This window comes from Lytechinus variegatus, chromosome 1 (genome assembly GCF_018143015.1).
Source record: "Lytechinus variegatus isolate NC3 chromosome 1, Lvar_3.0, whole genome shotgun sequence".
NCBI classification, from domain to species: domain Eukaryota; kingdom Metazoa; phylum Echinodermata; class Echinoidea; order Temnopleuroida; family Toxopneustidae; genus Lytechinus; species Lytechinus variegatus.
Window position 1 is genome coordinate 55,615,795 of NC_054740.1, and position 20,172 is coordinate 55,635,966.

The 20,172-nt window shown below is 36.2% G+C and overlaps 1 protein-coding gene across 2 annotated transcripts in view; it reads right to left on the reverse strand.

Annotated features, from left to right (window-relative positions):
- The window catches only part of LOC121417447 (epsilon-sarcoglycan-like), an 86,668-nt gene that overhangs the window by 6,869 nt on the left and 59,627 nt on the right, over positions 1-20,172 (reverse strand). For both annotated transcript variants that reach the window (XM_041611165.1, XM_041611172.1), the window contains exons 9-10: positions 10,921-11,070; positions 4,236-4,355 (exon numbers count right to left, since the gene is read on the reverse strand). In XM_041611165.1, coding sequence (XP_041467099.1) covers positions 4,236-4,355; positions 10,921-11,070 — 270 coding nt within the window. The remainder of the gene's footprint in view (positions 1-4,235; positions 4,356-10,920; positions 11,071-20,172) is intronic.

Below are 20,172 nucleotides of genomic sequence, written 5' to 3' on the forward strand. Positions count from 1 at the left end.
AGAACATAAAAAGGATATAAGGAGAAAGTAAGACCAAAGACTGAATGTAGATAATCTAGTTCTAGCCCAAGTCTAGCCAATAGCTATTAAATAATGTGGACTATTTTAATTGGTTATTGTACATCCTAAGCTTGCTGTGTGTAGTGAACATTATACAATTTTAAATAGAATGACTCTTGTGAGAATGTGCATTTATTGGTTAATCAGTTTCTTCATTATCATTTAAAAGGCGCTTCGGACATTCAAATACAAAAACTAAACAAGGAGATTGCAACCTGAATATCCTTTGTCCCATTCATTTGTTGTGATTCCCAGACCAGATGGTTAATGTGGAGCGTTGTGGCCTAGTGGATTAGTCTCCGGACTCTGAAACAGAGGGTCGTGGGTTCGAATCCCAACCATGGCGTACTTTCCTTCAGCAAGAAATTGATCCACAATGTGCTGCACTCAACCCAGGTGAGGTAAATGGGTACCTGGCAGGAATTTATTCCTTGAAACGCAGCGCGCGTAACAGCTGCACTGCTAAAGTCAGGGTAATTATGCTGCATATACTGTAGAGCGCTTAGAGACTTCTGACAAAGTAAGTTTTAGGCACTGTATAAGCAAGTATAATTATTATTATTATTAATACCAACTAACTTTGTAGAATTTTGACATTCTAATTTTAAAAGTTTGCCCACAAATGTTACATTTTTTACTCCATCTTTCACACAGCATCACATTCTTTCAATTCATCTGTCAATGGAACAAAAGTTGGAATAATGAATAATGCTAAGATTTCCCAAAGTAAATACAGCTTTATCTGAAGACAACAAAATCTAAGAAAGTTTAGAATTTAAAGTTTTGGATTTGTGATGTCATATGAAAGCAGCAGCTCCCCTATATGGTATGTAAAGTAAAATGCATAAATTTCAATTTGTTCATAATGACTAATCTTATTTTTCTTTCAGGAGCGGATGTGAAATGATTGATATTTTGATATATTATGGGTACAAAAAAAACCTTTTTTTCCAGAAAATGACATTTCACTGACTTTTTACTATACAATATATGGGGAAGCTGCTCGCATATATACAATGTCACAAATCAAGAAATAAAGTTTCTTACTAACTTTTCAAATCTTTGATGGACTTTCCTGTAACCTTCACCCATATTTTTTTTACTATTTTTCTGCTATTTTATTTTACAATAAATCCTTCTCAGGATGAACTTCCCCTTAACTGTCAGGAAAAAAGAAAGAAAGAGAAAGCATTATATGAGAAACTGATCATGCCCTACTTCTTACAAAACATGACAAACTGTGTATATATAAATAGCGCATTTCCTCACTGGATATACAGATGCAAGGTATTATGTTGCTACATAAGAAAAGCCTCAGGCAAATTTGTTATCTAAAGAGAAGCAGCAGTGGCAAAAACACCTTGAATTCGCATATATTTGTCATGTCCCGTGGAGGGTTAGAATGGAGTACTTCTACGCCGAGCTCTTCGTAATTAGTCAATCTCTAGTGCCGAAGAGTGAAAGATCTAGGGCAGATTAAGCAAAAGGACAGAGGAGAAAACAATCAGTAGATTGCGCAATCCATCGCTCGTTTCCCTCACTCACTAATCTGATCCTTCCAAGTATACTCCCTCTTATCCTCAATACGTTCCTGGGGGCATCACATGCTTGAATGTGATTGGCCGAGAGCAAATTTGTACCAGGGAAGCACTAACAAAATGGCTTCGTGAAACACCTCACTGGTATTATGGGTCAAGATTGCATCATTTACTGACAACTGTTATAAGCTCCTGAAATGCTTAAATGTGATTGGCCGAGAGCAAATTTGTACCAGGGAAGCACTGACAAGATTGCTTCATGAAACAACCCACTGGCATATGGGTCAAGATCATTTATTCTAAATCTAAACTCCCCCCTCTCCCCCCCAAAAAAAAAAAACTATATATTTGGTATTTTTTTATATAAAACCTATTCCAAATCATGTTATAGGTTAAACATTTAGGATATGTGTCTGTAGCCTATGATACCTAATCACTAGATTTGAACAAAATACACTAAGAGAGCCTTTATTTCAATACAACTATGACTGAGAGAGGGCGCTAGATATGAAACAATGTTAAATTTGAATTTCAACAGAAAATTCAATGGTCACTCCACATGATTGGATTGCTCGATGATTCTCCAAATTATTTACATTATTGACCTTTTGCTAAAAGCATTGATACAAAATAAAAAAAAAAACCCTATAAAATGAATCCTGCCCAATGCCTGGATAATCTCCCCCTCCAAAAACGTGATGCTGTCGTCATGGTGATGACAGATAGCAACCAGACTCCATGTCTAATCTCATCTTCCTGTCTTAGCCCATCGGTCAAACGGCCGATGACAAACGCTGGATTAACATATGGATTCAATGCTTCCTAGGACTACCACGAGTGACAAAACCTTTTTTTAACAAAAATATCCTTGAAACCGAACATCGAGGGGCAATTTGAACCAATTTCACAAAAGTGGTTTGGAATCTGAGGTCCGACACATTAATTTCTGGACAGTTCATGCGTTAATCATGCTAAATTTCATAGCATTCAAATTGAGGAGGGTCAAGTCATAGAAAGCAATTTTGTCAAGGCATTGAAGGTCAATTCCACCTTAGAAAAATATTGATGTGGATCCATATGGAAAAATCAGACAACCATAATGCTGAAAATTTCATCAAAATCGGATGTAAAATAAGAAAAATTAATTTTCGTTTATTTTTCACAAAATAGTTATATGCAAAATTTAGTCACATGTAAATGAGAGAATCGATGATGTTCTTCACTCACTATTTCTTTTATTTTTCATTGTTTGAATTATACAGTATTTATATTTTTCCAGATTTGACAATAAGGACCAACTTGACTGAACCATAAAATGTTTAACAATTATAATTCCACAAGTTCAAGGAGAAGTACAAGCTTTTTTTTCACGGGACAATGAGGAGAAAATTAGAATATTTTATATAATAAAATACAAAAGAAATAAGTGATTGAGTGATGTCATTAGTTTCCTCATTTGCATACCAACCGGGATGTGCATGTAACTGTTTTGTGAAATTAAGCGAAACTTAAAAAATGTCATAACTTTCTTAATTTACATTGGATTTTGCTCTTTCTTTTATTCAAATCATCTTTTGGTTGGAGTGGACTTGTCCTTTAATAAAGCCCACTCTTCATGCAAATTGATTAACATAAACAGAGGCCTCATTATCCCTTTATCACATGAGAGTGTGACAAAGTTATTGGGCCCTTTCTTGGTTATAAGTGCATATGTGCTAAACCAAGCATTAATGATGAGGGTTGGGAGAGAAAAATGAGGTGAAAAAATTGTAGAAAAATAGACTACAAACAAAAACTTAAAATATTCTGAAATTTAGCTGAAAAATCAAAACCAAACAAGCTGAAATCAAATGAATCTACAAATCACTGATAATGCATGAAATCTACATAAATCTAAGATTATTCAAAACAACCATTCTCGCGAGTTCCAGTCAAAAGCTGTAAATTGCAAACATCTGTCGTCATAATTTCATGATGAATCCATAGTCTAAGTCTTCAAAGTCAATCATGTCAATCATGTTTAGAAAAACAATGGAAGTCTTGATTATTGTTGACAATGATTTGTGAGCTGTCATTTTCATGAGTGGATATGCTTAAATTCAATAATAAAGTTTATACAGCAATGGTTACACATAGTTGTACTCATCCATTATATTTCATGCACAGTGTTGAGTCAGAAGTTGTTTTAGTTTAAAAAAAATCAATATAATGAAGCATGATTTAAAGAGGAAGGATTAATTCTGTCTGGAAATATGAATGTTCTCTGTCAGTTGAAATTGGTCATGCTGAGTCACCTATCTATTGCTGTTGTAAGGAAATTTGATGTTTATTATTATGTACCTCAAGTTCTTCATCTTAAGTAGATTGAGTACCTTATATTGAATGTGACAATGCTCTTATTCCCATCTTTTTATTTATCCTCCTCCTTCTTCTTCTTCTTCCTCTTCCTCTTCTTCTTCGCCTCCTCCTCCTTCTTCCTCTTCTTCTATAAACTGTCTTTAAGTTATGAGTGACCTCATGAATGACGGGTGATCCTTTCTTGTGGACTTAATTAGCTACCTAGAAAGGACCACAGTCGTTCGAAAATTTGAAATTTGAAAATCATCTGAGGAATGCTTCCAATGTTATACTACCTACCTGAAGCTTGTCTCCCGATGTTTATGAGGGTGGGGTGGTGTCCGGTATGGGGGTGGGGTAGCCATACCTCGATGGTTCACTTGAGGGGTACTGCTAGCCCACGGGTACTCATCATATCCCCTGGAGAGCAAAATAACAAACATAACAAACATCAAGAATTATAAACCGTATCAGCAATGACAAGCAATTAAATTGTGATGAACTCTCTAGTTTTCATAACTGGCCGATGAATGGCATAAAATGTGCATCACATCACAGGCAATAATCAGGAATCCAAGACATGGCGTAATTTCCTTCAGCAAGAAATTTATCCACACTGTGCTGCACTTGACCCAGGTGAGGTGAATGGGTACCCGGCAGGGTTAATTCTTTGAATGCATGAGCATTGAGAGGCAGCTCGAGCTAAAGCCAGGGTAATAATAATAATAAGAACGCGCTTCGGAATAGAATATTTCTAGATAGATGGCGCTATATAAATGCCTATTATTATTATTAATCAACATTTAAATATTTTTCAACTTTTGACAGTGAATACTAGGAAGATAGTACAGTGCAGCCCACGACTGTAAATAATGCACAGACCTTCTAGTTCCCCTAACTCAGTGCCGAGGATCAGGCATAGCCTATCCCTTATACCCCTTTCATAAACCCAATTATGCTGCTAATAGCAGCATAATTTGGTCGTAAAATTGGAGGAGGACCAGAGTTATCCGCATTATTCGGGACAAGATTTTGAGTTTATGAATGCATTTCCAAATAATGCGGATGATAATTGCCATGGTGCGGTCACAAGGTCACCCTTTTCCAACACAACCGCATCAGAGGGGGCGTGTCCAGTTGTCATGACGATTATCCGCCTATTTCAGGACGGGCGCTCGTAAAAATAATGCGGCTTATTTTCGGAGTTTGTGAACGCAATTTTTATTGAATTATCCGCATTACTCTTAGGCGGCTAATTGGAGGATAGGTTTATGAAAAGGGTATTAGAGCCTATCTGGCAAAGTGCAACATTAACATATTATTTTGCAATCCCATTCAAATGAAAGTGAACTTTATAGCATGCACAAGATTTTCTAAATGCGCAGAAACAAATATTTGAAATTTCCTGCTAAAAAGGAACCATACGTAATATGTATTACATTAACTTTCAATGTGATATGATAAGTGGATTCTTGCTGTGCCCTCCCCCCCCCTGGTTAGCAATGCACTACAATAAAGGATATAATTCATTTGGTTTATCCCAATTGTAATGACAAAGTGCATCATCAATTCATTTGCACAGGTAAGGGGGCTTTCACACAAGTGCAATTTCCAATGTCATATCGGTCAATGACTTATACCTGACTTTCTTGACCATTCTGGACCCTGTTGCATAAAAGCTATTATCATTGTAAGTTTGCTATAACTTGTTAAGTTGCTTGTTATGCTCGACAGCCAATAAGAACCAAGGATTCAAAGAAATGATTAATGGCAAAGTTACCATATTAATGACTTTTATGCCACGCTATGGGCTCTTGACTATAATACAGGTTGCACTTGCCCGATTGCCCGGGGCAAGTAAAAGAAAGAGTCAGGCAAGTGTTTTGAAATAAAGACCAAACTACTTGCCCGAATTGGGAAAGCAAAATTCTCACAGTGGAATGACTAAAATATCATATAAAAAATATCAACCCTAATTTTGGTCATAGCGGGCAAGATAAAAGCACTTTGGAAAAAGTCATGTAATAACAAGTACACCAGTTCATGTCAAAAGAGAGAAAAGAGGTTCAATGGTTTATAAAACCACAATAATTTCTTGTGAAGAGGTAAAACTTTTTTAAAGGATTTTTTCGGGCAAGTAAAATAGATTTTTGGGCAAGTATATTTCAACTATTTAAAAATTTACTTGCCCAACCGGGAAAGTGCTTCTAAAAAGTTACGTAGCACCCTGTAATACAACAATGATTATGATACAGCCATAAAGGATTATAATAACTTAGAGATGTAGACCTAAGTAGAACAATCTCAAATAGTCTACTGTTACAGCTTTGAGCAATCAACTTTTTAGTACCCATTTTCAAGCCATTTTGAATAACGGCTAGAAAATGGTAAATTTGTCAATTTAGATCTGTCCTATGTATAAGTACATGAAACTGCTACAAAATGGAGAATTTGTCCATTTTGCACAACTATGCTCACTGTGTGTGTATAATGGGGGGGGGGGGGGGGGAGCACATTGCAGAGAAAACACAATTTGTCCAAAATGCACTTTCCTGGTTGATTGTATATCAAGTCGTGTTGATTACTTGAGTTGTGCCCAATTTTAACTCTGTCTGGAATAGGGTTTGAGTTGAGAATGATCAAGATGGTCATCTAACCATCACTGTCCAACTCCGGCCATCGTGTGAAAGCATCTGAAGGTGCAATGCGGAGTGGACCGACCCGACCGACTCCGGCTAGCCACACCGGTCATCAATCAACAACCATTTTTCTGTCAAATTAACCCAATAATAAGGCATGGAGTGTGAAGCAATGATGACATCCTGTCTAGGTCGCTCTCCCCCTCTCTCTCACTCGTTTGGACTTTACGGACAAGACAAAATGATGAAATAAGAAAAGCTAACAAGACAGAAAATACGAGGTAAACTCTAAGAAAGGGCCAATTAGTATGTAGGCCTCCAAATTGATCGTAAGGTGTAAGTGTTTTATCTCATTGAGCCGAGGAATTAGAGCCACATGGATTAGGACAATACAATGGCTGGATTTTACAGAGTAAGTTTATATTTTTAAAGTTAATATCGCAGTGATCATTTGAATACCAGGAATGTATTTGAGCAAATACAGGTGGTAGGATTTTACACATATTTTCAAATCCTTTTGAAGCTAAAAAATATTTATATCAGACCTTGAGAAACTGCATGAAGAATTATTACACTGTATGTACTTCTTCTCTGAAGTCTTCGAAATGCTTTAAAGCCATTCATGAGGACACAGGTGTCATTATTGCACAAGAATTTACATAAAAATTGAGCTATACATTGATGCATACGTAGATGTGAGGATAACCCACAATTCAGAATCCATATATTCTCAATGGAACCTACCGGAAATTAACGTAACAATAAAAAAAAATACAACAAAAAATGTATTTACAATTTTGTTGTTAAATAAAATATACAGTAAGTAAGAAATATCACAAAAGTTGTTTATAAGCACTGGCAGAATACATGTAGATACTGTGAATATTATGAAAAATTCAGGTGTTAAGCTATAGCAAAACATGTTCTGATACAAAACACCTGCATACTTATCATCATAACACAGGTGTTATAATTGATTTCTGTAATCATTCAATCAAGTTTTAATGTTGTGTGCCAAGGTCTAAATGTAGAGGATCGAGATTTGCCAAGTTGGAACTAATGCAATTCTTTTGAATTAAATATGATTTGAGAATTTGAGGGAAAGATAAATAGGTAGCAAGAGATACGGGGGGGGGGGGGGGGGGGGGGGGGGGGGCAGGGCAAGATGAAAACATGCGCAAACAGGTGGAAAGCATATTCAATGAGCCAAATCATCCAAGTAAAGATCACATATGTATGAGCAATCATTGTATCACCCCCCCAATTTAAAAAAAAAGTAAATGTGCGGACGATGGCCACAAAAATATAATTAAAGATTTCATGACAAAGTATTGATGAACAGGACTGCTGCAAATCAAATGTGATGAATCACTCGATTACATGAGTTACAGATTTACAGGAGGAAACATCCAAATGTGGGAAAAATTGTAAATATGCTAGAAAAGAATAAAGATTTATGAAATGAGCTTAAAGCCTATTTTAATTATTGGTTATCACGTTACCATTCCAATTCATCATTAGATCTTGATCTGAATTGAAATGAATATATGTAGATGATGATATGTGCATGCCCCGTAATAGATATGATGAGAATGATATCAAATAGAAATATGTTTTACCAGGTATTTGTTTTTATTCCATATTCCACATGAGTTACTACATATTTTTCCATTTTTGATATAAATCCACTTTTGTATCCTGAAATGGGCTGAAAATGTTAGTATCTGGTCTTTGTTTAGTTTTCTGGTTTCCAATCACTAAAGTGTTCAAAAGGCCATTTTAAAAGAAAATGGCTATTAAGAGAGAGGGCAATAAAATATTTCAAAAATATAAATTTTTAAATTTTCACACATAAGTAAGTAATGAAAGGAGATATGCCCGAACACTTGCCCAAATTGGGCAAGCAAAATTCTCACAGTAGAATCACCAAAATTAGGGTCGATATGATATATCGACCCTAAATTTGGTCATGGCAGGCAAGATAAAATCACTTTGTGAAAATAAATGCAAGAACAAGGTTCATCAGTTCATGTCAAAAGAGAGAAGAAAAAGGTCAATGGTTTCTTAAACCGTTTTGAAGAGGTAAAACTTTTTCTTTTTCAAGGATTTTTTTCGGGCAAGTGAAATAGAAATTTTTTGAAGAGGTAAAACTTTTTCTTTTTCAAGGATTTTTTTCGGGCAAGTGAAATAGAAATTTGGGCAAGCATATTCAAACTATTAAAAAATTTACTTTCCCGACAGGGCAAGTGAATAATGAATCTAAAAAGTTATGTAGCACCCTGCAATAAAAACAGAATTTTTGGCTCCCCCAAATTTCCGCACAGATTTAGACCGTGGTCTAAGTTAAACCTGACTTCAGAATACAGGCCAATAAACAAACAGGACCCCTGCCTGGTAATTACCTTTAAATCAATCCTGGGCCCCGTCTTACAAAGAGTTACAATTGATCCAATCAATTGTAACTCGATGGAAAGCCATCAGTGTCATAATGTTTTCTACAGGAAATTTGCACAATGTCGTTTGTAAACGAAGAGAAACACAGTGAATTTTCAAGAGAACAATTAATGCCAGAATATACATCATAGTTAGACAATATTTTGACCAAGCATGCATAATAGATGTTGACATTTCTGGCCGTCCATAGTTATTGATTGAATGGATCAATTGAAACTCTTTGTAAGACAGGGCCCTGGTTGTTTTTATCTCTAATATATTACCAAGGCTTCCCTCCTTTCCTGTCACCTATAATGTTAATCCCATCATTCCTGAGCGATACCATATTTTGTTTGTAACAAGTGCTCAAATGATTTGTTTGGGATATGATGGGTTTAAAAGCAACCCTCACTAAAATGATTTCCAATACCTAGATTCTATTAGATTTACATTCAAGTAGATACAAAATCAGTTACTTTAGTTGGTCAGATTTTATGCGATGTTCCCATTTCATTCTGTATAGGAGTATGGAGACAATTTCTAGGAAAAGTATTGTTCTGTAAGTAATGATATCTTTTTTGATTCAGTCAAAATCTTGTGTGAGGTACAAATTGCAATATATATAAAAATAAATTTTTTATTGTGGTTACTTTTACAGGATTTATGGTTGAGCGATTGATAAGAAATAAACTTTGATCTGGTATAAGTCATATTCACTGAAATAATATATAGGACTATTACACAAATGTACAGCCACCACATTTCAGCTGATTTGAGGAAAATCCTGATTGGTCATTGATTTTTCTCAATAAATTATGATTTTGTTAAAAAAAATATATATATTTTTTTACAAAAACGTATAGATGTTATGTCCTATAGTGACAGCACTGTATAAAACTTAAATACTAAATAAGGTATGAAATATATTACAAATCCCCAAACAACATGACCTGCAAAAAATTACAGCATAACCAAACAGGTATGGGACTATGAATTTTGATAGGTAGACCTGACAACACATATCAGAAGCGAACAAAGACCTGATCTTAAATCTCGTTTGGATCGTTGGCAGATAAAAAGAGATCAGAACCATAGGCTAAATAGCTTGCTTCTCTCATCCCAAGGGTGAAAAGATTTGCTACTTTGCTCCTTTATTTGCTACTTATCAAAGATCTGGAATTTCCTCAGGTCATGATCATTAATAGATGATCAAGGATATATATCATACATCCACGTTTGCCATAAATCACTGATCAAGCCATACTGGATTCTTTGAAGTATAGACCTGTCATGCAGTTTCAATTGAAACCTTTAATAATCTAAATTCGAGTACATCTTTGGAAAAAAAAATTTGCACCATCACTTAAAGATATATCATATTGTTAGATCATCATTTCTAATATTTTCTAAAAAGGTAAAGCATGTTGTTATTTAGTATGTTATAATCATTGATATTGGCATAAATTGGAAATTCATGATCGATAACCCTATGAGCGTTCCTCAGAGATAATAGATTGTATCTTTCAACCAATTTAGGCCCAAAAATGGGATGAAACGGAAACAGGATCTGGAATAATTTTTCGAGCAGAAATAAAAAAAAGGACTGACTGAGATGGTTGTGCTAGACTCATCACACAGGAAAGGGAATTTTTGAACAGGAATTAGATCGAATTGGATCATAAGATACAGACGAAGGACTGTCTTAGGATCACTGACCCAGAAGACAGAGGAATCAATGCATAAAATGCGAAGGAAGTCTTCACCACAGGAGGAAAACTATGTTCAACTTGAACAATAATTCATATCAGACTTTGCAGCAAAATCAGCAAAAATTGTGGCAGGATAGATAACAAATTCTTATTGAATTCTATTGAACATCATCGCAATTTAAAATCATCATCATCATCATTTACCTTGAGCGGGAGTGTGATCTTTGACTTCCGACCGTTGGAGTGCCTATCGGAGTGAGTGTTGCCACGGAAGCGGTACCGTCGCGTCGGTTGGACATCGTACGGAGGTCGCGACAGGCCTGACGGAGGGTCCTGTGATGGGTCAGCTGCAGCCTAGGAGATATAGCGTGGGAGAGGAGGGCCATATAGAAAGGTAAGTCTCGATTTATTAATTTCAAACTTTTGAAAGATTGGAATAAAGAAGGGGGAGAGAGACAGACAGACAGAGGGGAGGAGAGAATGAGAGAGAGAGATAGAAAAAGAGAAAAAAAGAGATAGATAGGGAGGTCTGGGTTCTGTTTCATAAAAACTTGTTAAATGCACAATTTTTACAACAAATTTACCATCAGCCAATCAGAATGAAGGATTTCAGAAGCTTTTAAACTGGTTATTGCAAAGTTGTTATTGGAATAAGTTTCATGAAACGGGCACCCGGTCAGAGCATTAAAAAAGAAGACAGAGAAAAAGAAAAAGAAGAGTGTAACAAAAAGAGAAGAAAAGAAATATAAAGAGCGTACAGAAAGGAGAAAAACAAAAGCGAGAAAGAAAACAAGAGAGACAAAGGAACAGTAGAGATACACAAGCTTGGCACATCTATTTATCATTTTCAAAGTTTTCCACTTTAAATGAAATATTATTAACCAATTGATAATCAAGAGCCAACTGCCAGAACTCAAAAGGCCCTTCTTGTTTCATGCACAACTTTACCACAATAACTCAAATCAATTTGTTTCCTAGTTCATCGATATACCAACTACAGCATGCTAACGAAATATCTGAAGTACTAACGTATTCGTTTTGTCTTATTCTCTTTCTAAAAATGTATGCCAGCATTCGTTTGCTATTGTCTTAATGTTTCAGCCACTCTAGGTGCGGTCCAACCTTTCGGATAACAATAAACATAATTTTCATTGTGAGGTGATACAACCATATAGGCCCAAATTCACAAAGGTAGTTTTGAAAACCCACGGTTGAGTCCATGGTTTATGCAGACTTCCCGTATAAATTACGCTTATTTTACAGTGTTTAATAAAAAATATCCAATGCTGATGCACGCTTTTTGTGACAGTGCGCCAAATTGACGCCTGTTGCTGTGATTATCCACATGAGTCTATTCATGAGTCCACTCTTCAAACAGTGGACTCATTAATAAAATATATCTAACCATATCAACCTTGGGTTTTCAGAACCACCTTTGTAAATTCGGGCCATAATTACTAGTTTTTATGAATGAATGATTGATGACTACTTTCACCTTCAAAATGCAAGAAAGCATTGCAATTTCAAGAGGCATTCAACTAGACTATTTTTCCCTTACATGCAGCTCTCAGCACCGCCTGAGATATTCATTCTAACTACATCTAAAAAATACTTTTTGCATTTCCATCAAAATGTATGAATAACGGTCATGAAATGTGATGAGAGTGATCAGTATCAAAGAAAGGTAGAGTGCATATTCTATCAACCCCTATGATGTAGTTGGTGTCAAAGGTCACCAGGATATCTGAATGGTGAAGACCTTCCTTAGACCCCCAGGGCCCTATCTTACAAAGAATTACAATTGATCCAATCAATCTCAACTGTATGGAAATCCATCCATACCACAATTTTTCTACAGGAAATTTGCACAATCTCCTTACTAGACAAAAAGAATCACACTGAATCTTCAAGAGAACGATGAATGTATGAATATACATCATATCTAGAAAATATTTTGAACAAATGTGGATTTTGAATGTTGACATTGTTGGAAATCCATAGTTGTGGTTGATCGGATCAATCGCAACTCTTTGTGAGACAGGGTCCTGTTTAGGCAATTGACTCGCTAGCATTCTCAATGCAATCTCCTGAACCAGTTTCTAGAAGCACTTTACAGTGTTGTCAATATATCTTTTCCGATTTTATCCTATGCGCAGATGAAAGCAATCCCCCCGGGAGGGCCAGTCAAATATATTGCTGTACACACTCGTGACCAAAAAAAGTTGTTTTTTTTTCAGTTTTGGACACGGGCTGCGCGTGCACTAGTTAAGGGTATCAAAAACACCGATTTAAAAAAAAGGGGTAGTTTTGAAAGACTGGTCAATGATCAATCGCAGGGTATGTTTTTTTTTAAGACTAGCCAAACGTGTTTAGGGTATGATTTTTTACCCCAAGCTTTTTCCCCGAGGTCATATTCTGGCGACAACTTGTTTAGGGGCCAAAATGTGTATATAAAGCCCGCACAATAACTTGTTTAGGGGGTTATTTTGCACGCACACAGAGAAGAACTTGTTAAGGGGGTGTTCATAATAATTTGGCCACGCATGTGTATATATTTGACTGGCCCCCCAGGGCAATCTTTAATAGGTCACGTTACAGTCACTCCACCACCTCCAAACTGATCATGTCATTCAAATTACAACGAAACACACACTTTGATATGACTGGTATGGGTGTAACTGCCACGTTTATAAAGAGCAATATGGTAGAAAGGAGATGATCAAGAGTATGTAGGCAGATTCCAAGAGCAAAGGTATGGAATGCTATACAAACCTGGTGCCGAATATGAAGCAACTGAACAAAAATGTAATATGAGAAAAAAGATGAAATTTGGTATTGATTTGAACTATTCATTGTTCAGTATTTTACTAAAATCAGCTACAAGCTAGTCTCCCCCACCCACTTTTGAATGTCCATCAAGTCCATGTATTAGTATGCAAAACGTGTGAAATGAAAATAAAAGAAATGGTGAACAAGAATTTGTTATGAAATAGGTGATAAAAGGCACACAGCAGGATTAATTCATTAAATAATGGTTTAAGTTTGTATGTGGGGTGAGGCAATCAATTATATGTCTAATTTTGAGCAATATGAGCAAGAGGACCAAACCAGATAAGCAGGACTGGTTTACCAGTAACATCATCTCAAATAAAAGTGAGAATGACTGAAAAAAAATAAACGCACCCTTAACTCACCATTAAGAAAAATGTGCTGAACAATTAACAGCACTGTTATCTATCATCTATCTACATGTACCTATGAGGAACCCCAAACCATTAACAGCACCTTAAACCAACCAACGAGGACTACCGAACCATTAAGATATCCTATACAAACCATTGAGGGCTACTGAGCCATTAACAGCACCATAAACCAACCATTGAGGACTACTAAACAATTAACAGCACCATAAGCTACCACTGAGGACCCCAAACCATTAATGGCACCCTAAACCTACCAATGAGGACCACTGAACCATTAACAGCACCCAACCCATGAGGATCACTGAACCATTCACAGCACCCTAAACCAACAAGGACCACGGAACCATTAGCAGCGTCCTAAACCACTAAATAAGGATCAATGAACCATTAACAGCACTATAAACCACTCAATGAGGACTACTGAACCATTAACATCACCCTAACCAACCAATAAGGACCACCAAAGTACTAACACCACCCTAAACGGACCAATCGGACCAACAGACCTCTAATAGAACCTTACTGACCTGACGTGAGGAGACATGCTCTGTTCCACAAAGTTGAACTGGGGCAAAATTTCAAAAAGGAAAATGAAGGAAATGGGATTAAGACTACAACAGGAGGTCTCCATGCATACAAGAGGCACGTAACTTTGCCTGTGGTCAGATGGCTCGCTCCAAAGTTTATTGGTTGAGGAAATTGGGAATGATTCGCGAAAGCCCTGTTACCTATCGTGTTGCATGATCTCACAAAGCGATTCACTGCCCGTCATTGTTTGGCCATTATACTGGGCAGGATGAGCGTTGACAGATGATGATATCCCCTGAAGGACCAGTGATTAAACTTAGTAATCACCAAACTTGCTAAAAGAGGGATGGTAGATGCTGGAAGATGCAGGTCTTGAGAATTGATTCTCAAAGATAACAAAAGTTCAAGAGAACCTTTGTCAAAACAACTTTAAAGAACTTTCATGGACATATATTAAAAAATATGGATATAACCCTGGAAGAAAGGGTATTGCCATTATTTCCTGGTTCATTCCAGGAGTGTCTTCAAATTTCTGAGGTGGACAGGACACACCCTTGAGGCAATCATTAAGCTTTGGAGACAGCTAGTCCTTATCAAAATCAACCAAAGATCGTGTCAATTCATCCCGTTGTCTCCGAAGCACCAGGAGAACATTTGTATATGTCAAAGTGCACAGGGAATCACAAGTAGATCAGTTTTATGGTGAGAAATGGTCTACATCTTGACATCCTTCTTGTTGTCAGTTTTACTTGACTCTAAGAAGGAATATGGCTTTGGAATATTTTCTTGAAAGACAGGAAGGAGTTTGTGATCTGCTGAAGACTAGAACTAGTACAGGCTCAGGTTTGATGGAAGTGTTGTTTTTATATAGCAAAGATCACACACCTGCTGCTCGATAAAACTTGGCATCAAAATTTTCTCTGATATGTTTATTAAAGTAGCATTGTTACAGAGCTCAACAGCCGATTATTTTTTTCCTGATGACTATTGATGGAAAAATTACCATTGATTGTACATTTTGTAAAACTGGGTTCTACACATAAGTTGCTATGGCAATGAAGGCCTTAAGTTTTTTTGGTGTGAACATACATGTAAGTCCCTGTCTTTTCTTTCCATGGTAAAGCTTCTCAATCAGACTGACAAATTCAGCCCACGAGAGGGCAATAGACGAATTGTCCAGAATTGATGTACTAGTGGAATATGTAAAGGGATTTTAAGAACAGATAACCTCTATGTGCTTTCCAACATAACATAACGATACCCAGACAGTTTCATATGCAATCCAAGGAATACAGTGTAATCATGCTCCAAGTGCTTTTCCAATGTAAATATTACCATTTGCTGTTAATGCAAATCTTACTGTTTCCGTAAAAGTTGCAGTATGGTTAGGGAGTCTGTTAGGTAATAGACATGATAGGGTTAATTACATGTAGATTACATTCTTGAAATCATATACTCCATGACATGAATGTCAACTGGATGAATCACAGTATTCTAGCAGATGCCACTCTCATACTTTCAATATTATTTCTTGATGAAAAATAATGATTTTAATCCAAACCAACTGGTACTAAATCAATACTTCTACCATCTTTCTTTTTTGAATTACCATTATATACATATAAATATACATATATTGATATATATAATTCATGAAAACATTGTCCATCTAGCTGTATGTTTCAATAAATAGACAAAGCTAGGACAAATACTGGTTAGTGTGCTTTCTTCAACATCATACCTTGATCTTTTGGGGTTTAGAATTGAGTTTTTGTTTACCCTAGGGCCAGGAGATTTTTCTTCATGATAATCTCTTTATGGACCGCAAGAGAGTTTCTAACGGCATGTGACACAAAACTACCGGTTTCAAGTTACCGACTCTGCTGTCTTAGAAAACACCATCTTCATAATCACTTCCACCATCGTGAGAGATAATAACGAGCGGTTTGCTGCCCTCGTTAGGGCAGACGCAGACCAGTATCTTTGAAGAAGGAAATGGTTGTTTCCCATGCATCCAGGTCTCCCAGGACCAATGGGTCATAGATCTTATTCATACTCAAAAAGTAAGACCACATTTCAGACCTGTGAAAAATGCCTTTGAAGGGGGGAATGGAAGCCTTGGAATAAGTTGCAGTGTGAAAATACAAAGATCAAAGATCAAAGAATACTGAAAGTTTGAGAGAATGAGATAATAAGAATGTTATAGGCATTTGAATGAGGAGAATGCTAATAGTGAGGTCACCCTCCCGCTAACATTGTGACTAAGAAACATGATCTCACTCTTTAAGACCTTTCCCCCTTTGATCGGCAACAAAATAAGAAAACACCTTGTATCATTTGCTCATTTTAACAAAAATATGAACTACATGTATATCTCTATGATAAATTTGTGAAACCAACATGTCCTCCAATCAAAAGAAAAACTAGTGAGCATTTTATTAAACAAAAACAACTGTATTTTTTCACTAACAATGTCATGTAAGCTACTGCAATCCTTCCTTCTGATTGGCATGGAGCAAAATTATCTGTGAAATTACAGTGAAAATTACAATGTTTCTTCATAATAATAGCTTCATTTATATAGCGCTTCATACATTGGTTTTTAAGCGCTTTATATTGTAATTATTATTACCCTGGATATAGGATCCATCGTTGTTCCACACAAAAAGTGCACCATCTCCACTCCCTGGGGACTATTCTGGCAATCGTTTATTGGTGCACACATGACTTTATTTTTGACATGGCTTTGGTAATATTTTGAAAATTACTATATTTGACCAAATCCAAAGGATAATCCATCTGTTAGATCCTAGCATTTTTTGTTGTTCATGACTTCATGTGAGATTGCTGTGCCAACCCTTCACCTCAGTTAGGTGTTCTGAACGCGAAGCCTACAATAGCTTGTGTGCAGCAAGTTTTACCTGCACTAGTCTTGTGTGAAGACCCGCTTGTTGATCAAAGTTTCAATCAGGGTCTGTGCCTGCAGACTGAGTTCATGAGGTGAAACATGTAAACACATATGTTGCATTCCTCGCTCCCATAACCAAACCAAGACAATGTTGATTGTTAGGAGGTGGGACTGTCTTGAGTAATGTCCTGACAGAACACTGATAAAGATCTCATCCTTCCCCCTCCTCCTTCCCCTCTTCCCCCTTCCCTAAAGACCCTAGAACTATGAAGGATCTTATTATCAACACGCCTGCCCCAAATAAGGCTGGGTTATACCTTTAAGCAATTCCTCTTGCAGTGACGAACTCCGCTCGTGAAACAAAAAACTTTCATCGCCCTGCTTTTGTATCAAATGTCAAATTTCATCCTCTTTTAGGCATGAAACTTGCCAGGTTAAGCATCACAAGGGCAGTGCAAAAGGAATGTCCCCATGGCCATGTTTCAGGCAAGTCACACCAAGACCACATGGTAGTACTACTTTCTTGGCCCTGGGCAATACATGGGAGTGGGGTTGTGCACCACTCATACATGTAGCATGCAATGTGAACATGATTCTTGAACCAACCCACTGATACCCTCAGGTAAGGAAAGGATCAATATCGGGTCTTATATCTCTTGAATCTACCAACCCCTAAGCCTTCTGACTACCTTACAAATTCTTCATCATCTTAAAAGCCTGTCATAAAATGCAGAATTCCCTAACACAAGTGTTATTCAAATTTATCATTATAGGGCCGTTTGCACCAGCCCGAGTTTTCAACTTAGCGCGCTATTTCTGATCAGACAGATTATCCCGATCTGAACAATCTCGAGATTATTTGTAATGGATACGCAATTATCAAAGTTTGTAGGATTAATCTTGAAATTGCAATTCTATCTCAACTTGGGATTATTTGCAAAATATCGCACCATTTTATGAATGATCCTGCTTTCATGTCTTTCTTGTAGCTTCCTTATTTGCAATCATCAAATTTGTAAACAAATTTGTTTAAGTATTTGAAGGACCTTTTTAAGAATAATAAAAACCATTATGAGAGAGGGTATTAGATGTTTTTAAATGTAAAATGGATTTTCACAAATATAATATGAAATAAGATCTAACAGTCACTCCATTTACTCATTTACTCCAGTCACTCAAGATTGAAATGCTAGAAGGTACCACAAAATACAATTTACATTATTAAACCTTTATCAAAGCTTTATGCAGGATTTTATAAAGAACCTGAAAATATCCTTAAGTTTAAATTTTCACAGTGTAATAGAGATCCTGTTAAATTAATATCACACCAACTGAAAAAAAATAAAGAAGAGTCAAAGTTGTCTAAAATGGTTTTATAAGGTCATCAAATTTGATTTGCCTTCCACCATTTATTAATTACTTCTTTTATTAAATGCTTGCTTTTTTAGTTTTATGTAGGTCCCATCATATTTCTTTGACGTTATAACTTGACTAAATGTATCAATATACTTGTATACTTTTTATTTGTCTGTAATTTCATATTATGCATTATTGTTGCTGCTTTTTTTATGTGACCCAAAAGTCAAATGAGAAATATGAAAATAAATTAAATGAAAAAAAATTGAAATGAAGTCAAATTGAATTATATGGTTTAGTAATTCAATGAACTCAACTTTACAAGAATAAAACCAATGCAAGACCCTTCAGTCAATTACTTATAATAAAGTTTTCTTCCACTATTGGTAAATCTAACCTGTATTATCCCTGTCATAGCAATCAGATTGTTAATCCATGTTATGATTTGTTGCTGGGATGTTAGAGTCTAGACTATGAACATCTGGACTGTGTTGACAAGGATCAGTTTCCATGGCGACTGTTTCATACCTGTAGGCTAGAAAACACTTTCAATCCACCTTCATAGTGGGATGGGCTTATATCTTGATATTTATTTCAAATTATGAATAAACTTAGAAAAATGTCGAGTTTGGGCATGAGATACAGGACGCATATGGGTCGCGTGGTCAATTGATTAATTCAACTCGTGATCGCAAGGTTGTGAGTTTGAATCCCTCTCTGCCATGTCTTCACTTTGATAAAAAGACCTGAGAGTAATTTCTGAGCCCCGTCTTACAAAGAGTTACGATTGATACGATCAGTCGCAATTATGGAAAGCCAGCAACGTCAGCACCTAAAATACAAGTTTGTCAAAAATATTTCCTAAAAATAATGTATATTCATACATTCACAGTTTTCTTGACCATTCAGTTTGCTTCTCTCTGTTTTCAAAGGACATTAAGTAGCAAATTTCCTAAAGAAATAATTATGACATTGATGGATTTCCATATACTTGATATTGATTGTAAGACGGGGCCCTGTTGTCTTTAAAGTCAGCCACTATGTCTGATTAACTAAGATGTAAAATTTTTCCTATGTAATTGGTTATATACCAGCTTGGCATTATACAAGCATAAAGCAATCCTCCTGAGTTCCTATGGGAGTTACCATAACAGAAACAGAAATAGTGAGATCTATTTCTAATTACCACCTAGGTGGAGAGAGTAAAAATAATAATGGATATCAAAAAGACAAATACCCTTTCTAGTGAACTTGCAACAAGAAAAGGCAAAAATGAAATCGGGGGGGGGGGGGGGGGGGGGTTCCAGAAAAAGTAATGTCTGAATCAAAACTGCATATGAATACCAATTGCCACGTGATATTCAATGCGTAATCTCATTAATATCCAGAGAAGCGGATCCCAGCGTAATATCTGACCAATGCGGTGAAATGTTTCTAACATAAATCAAGCACTATTGGGAT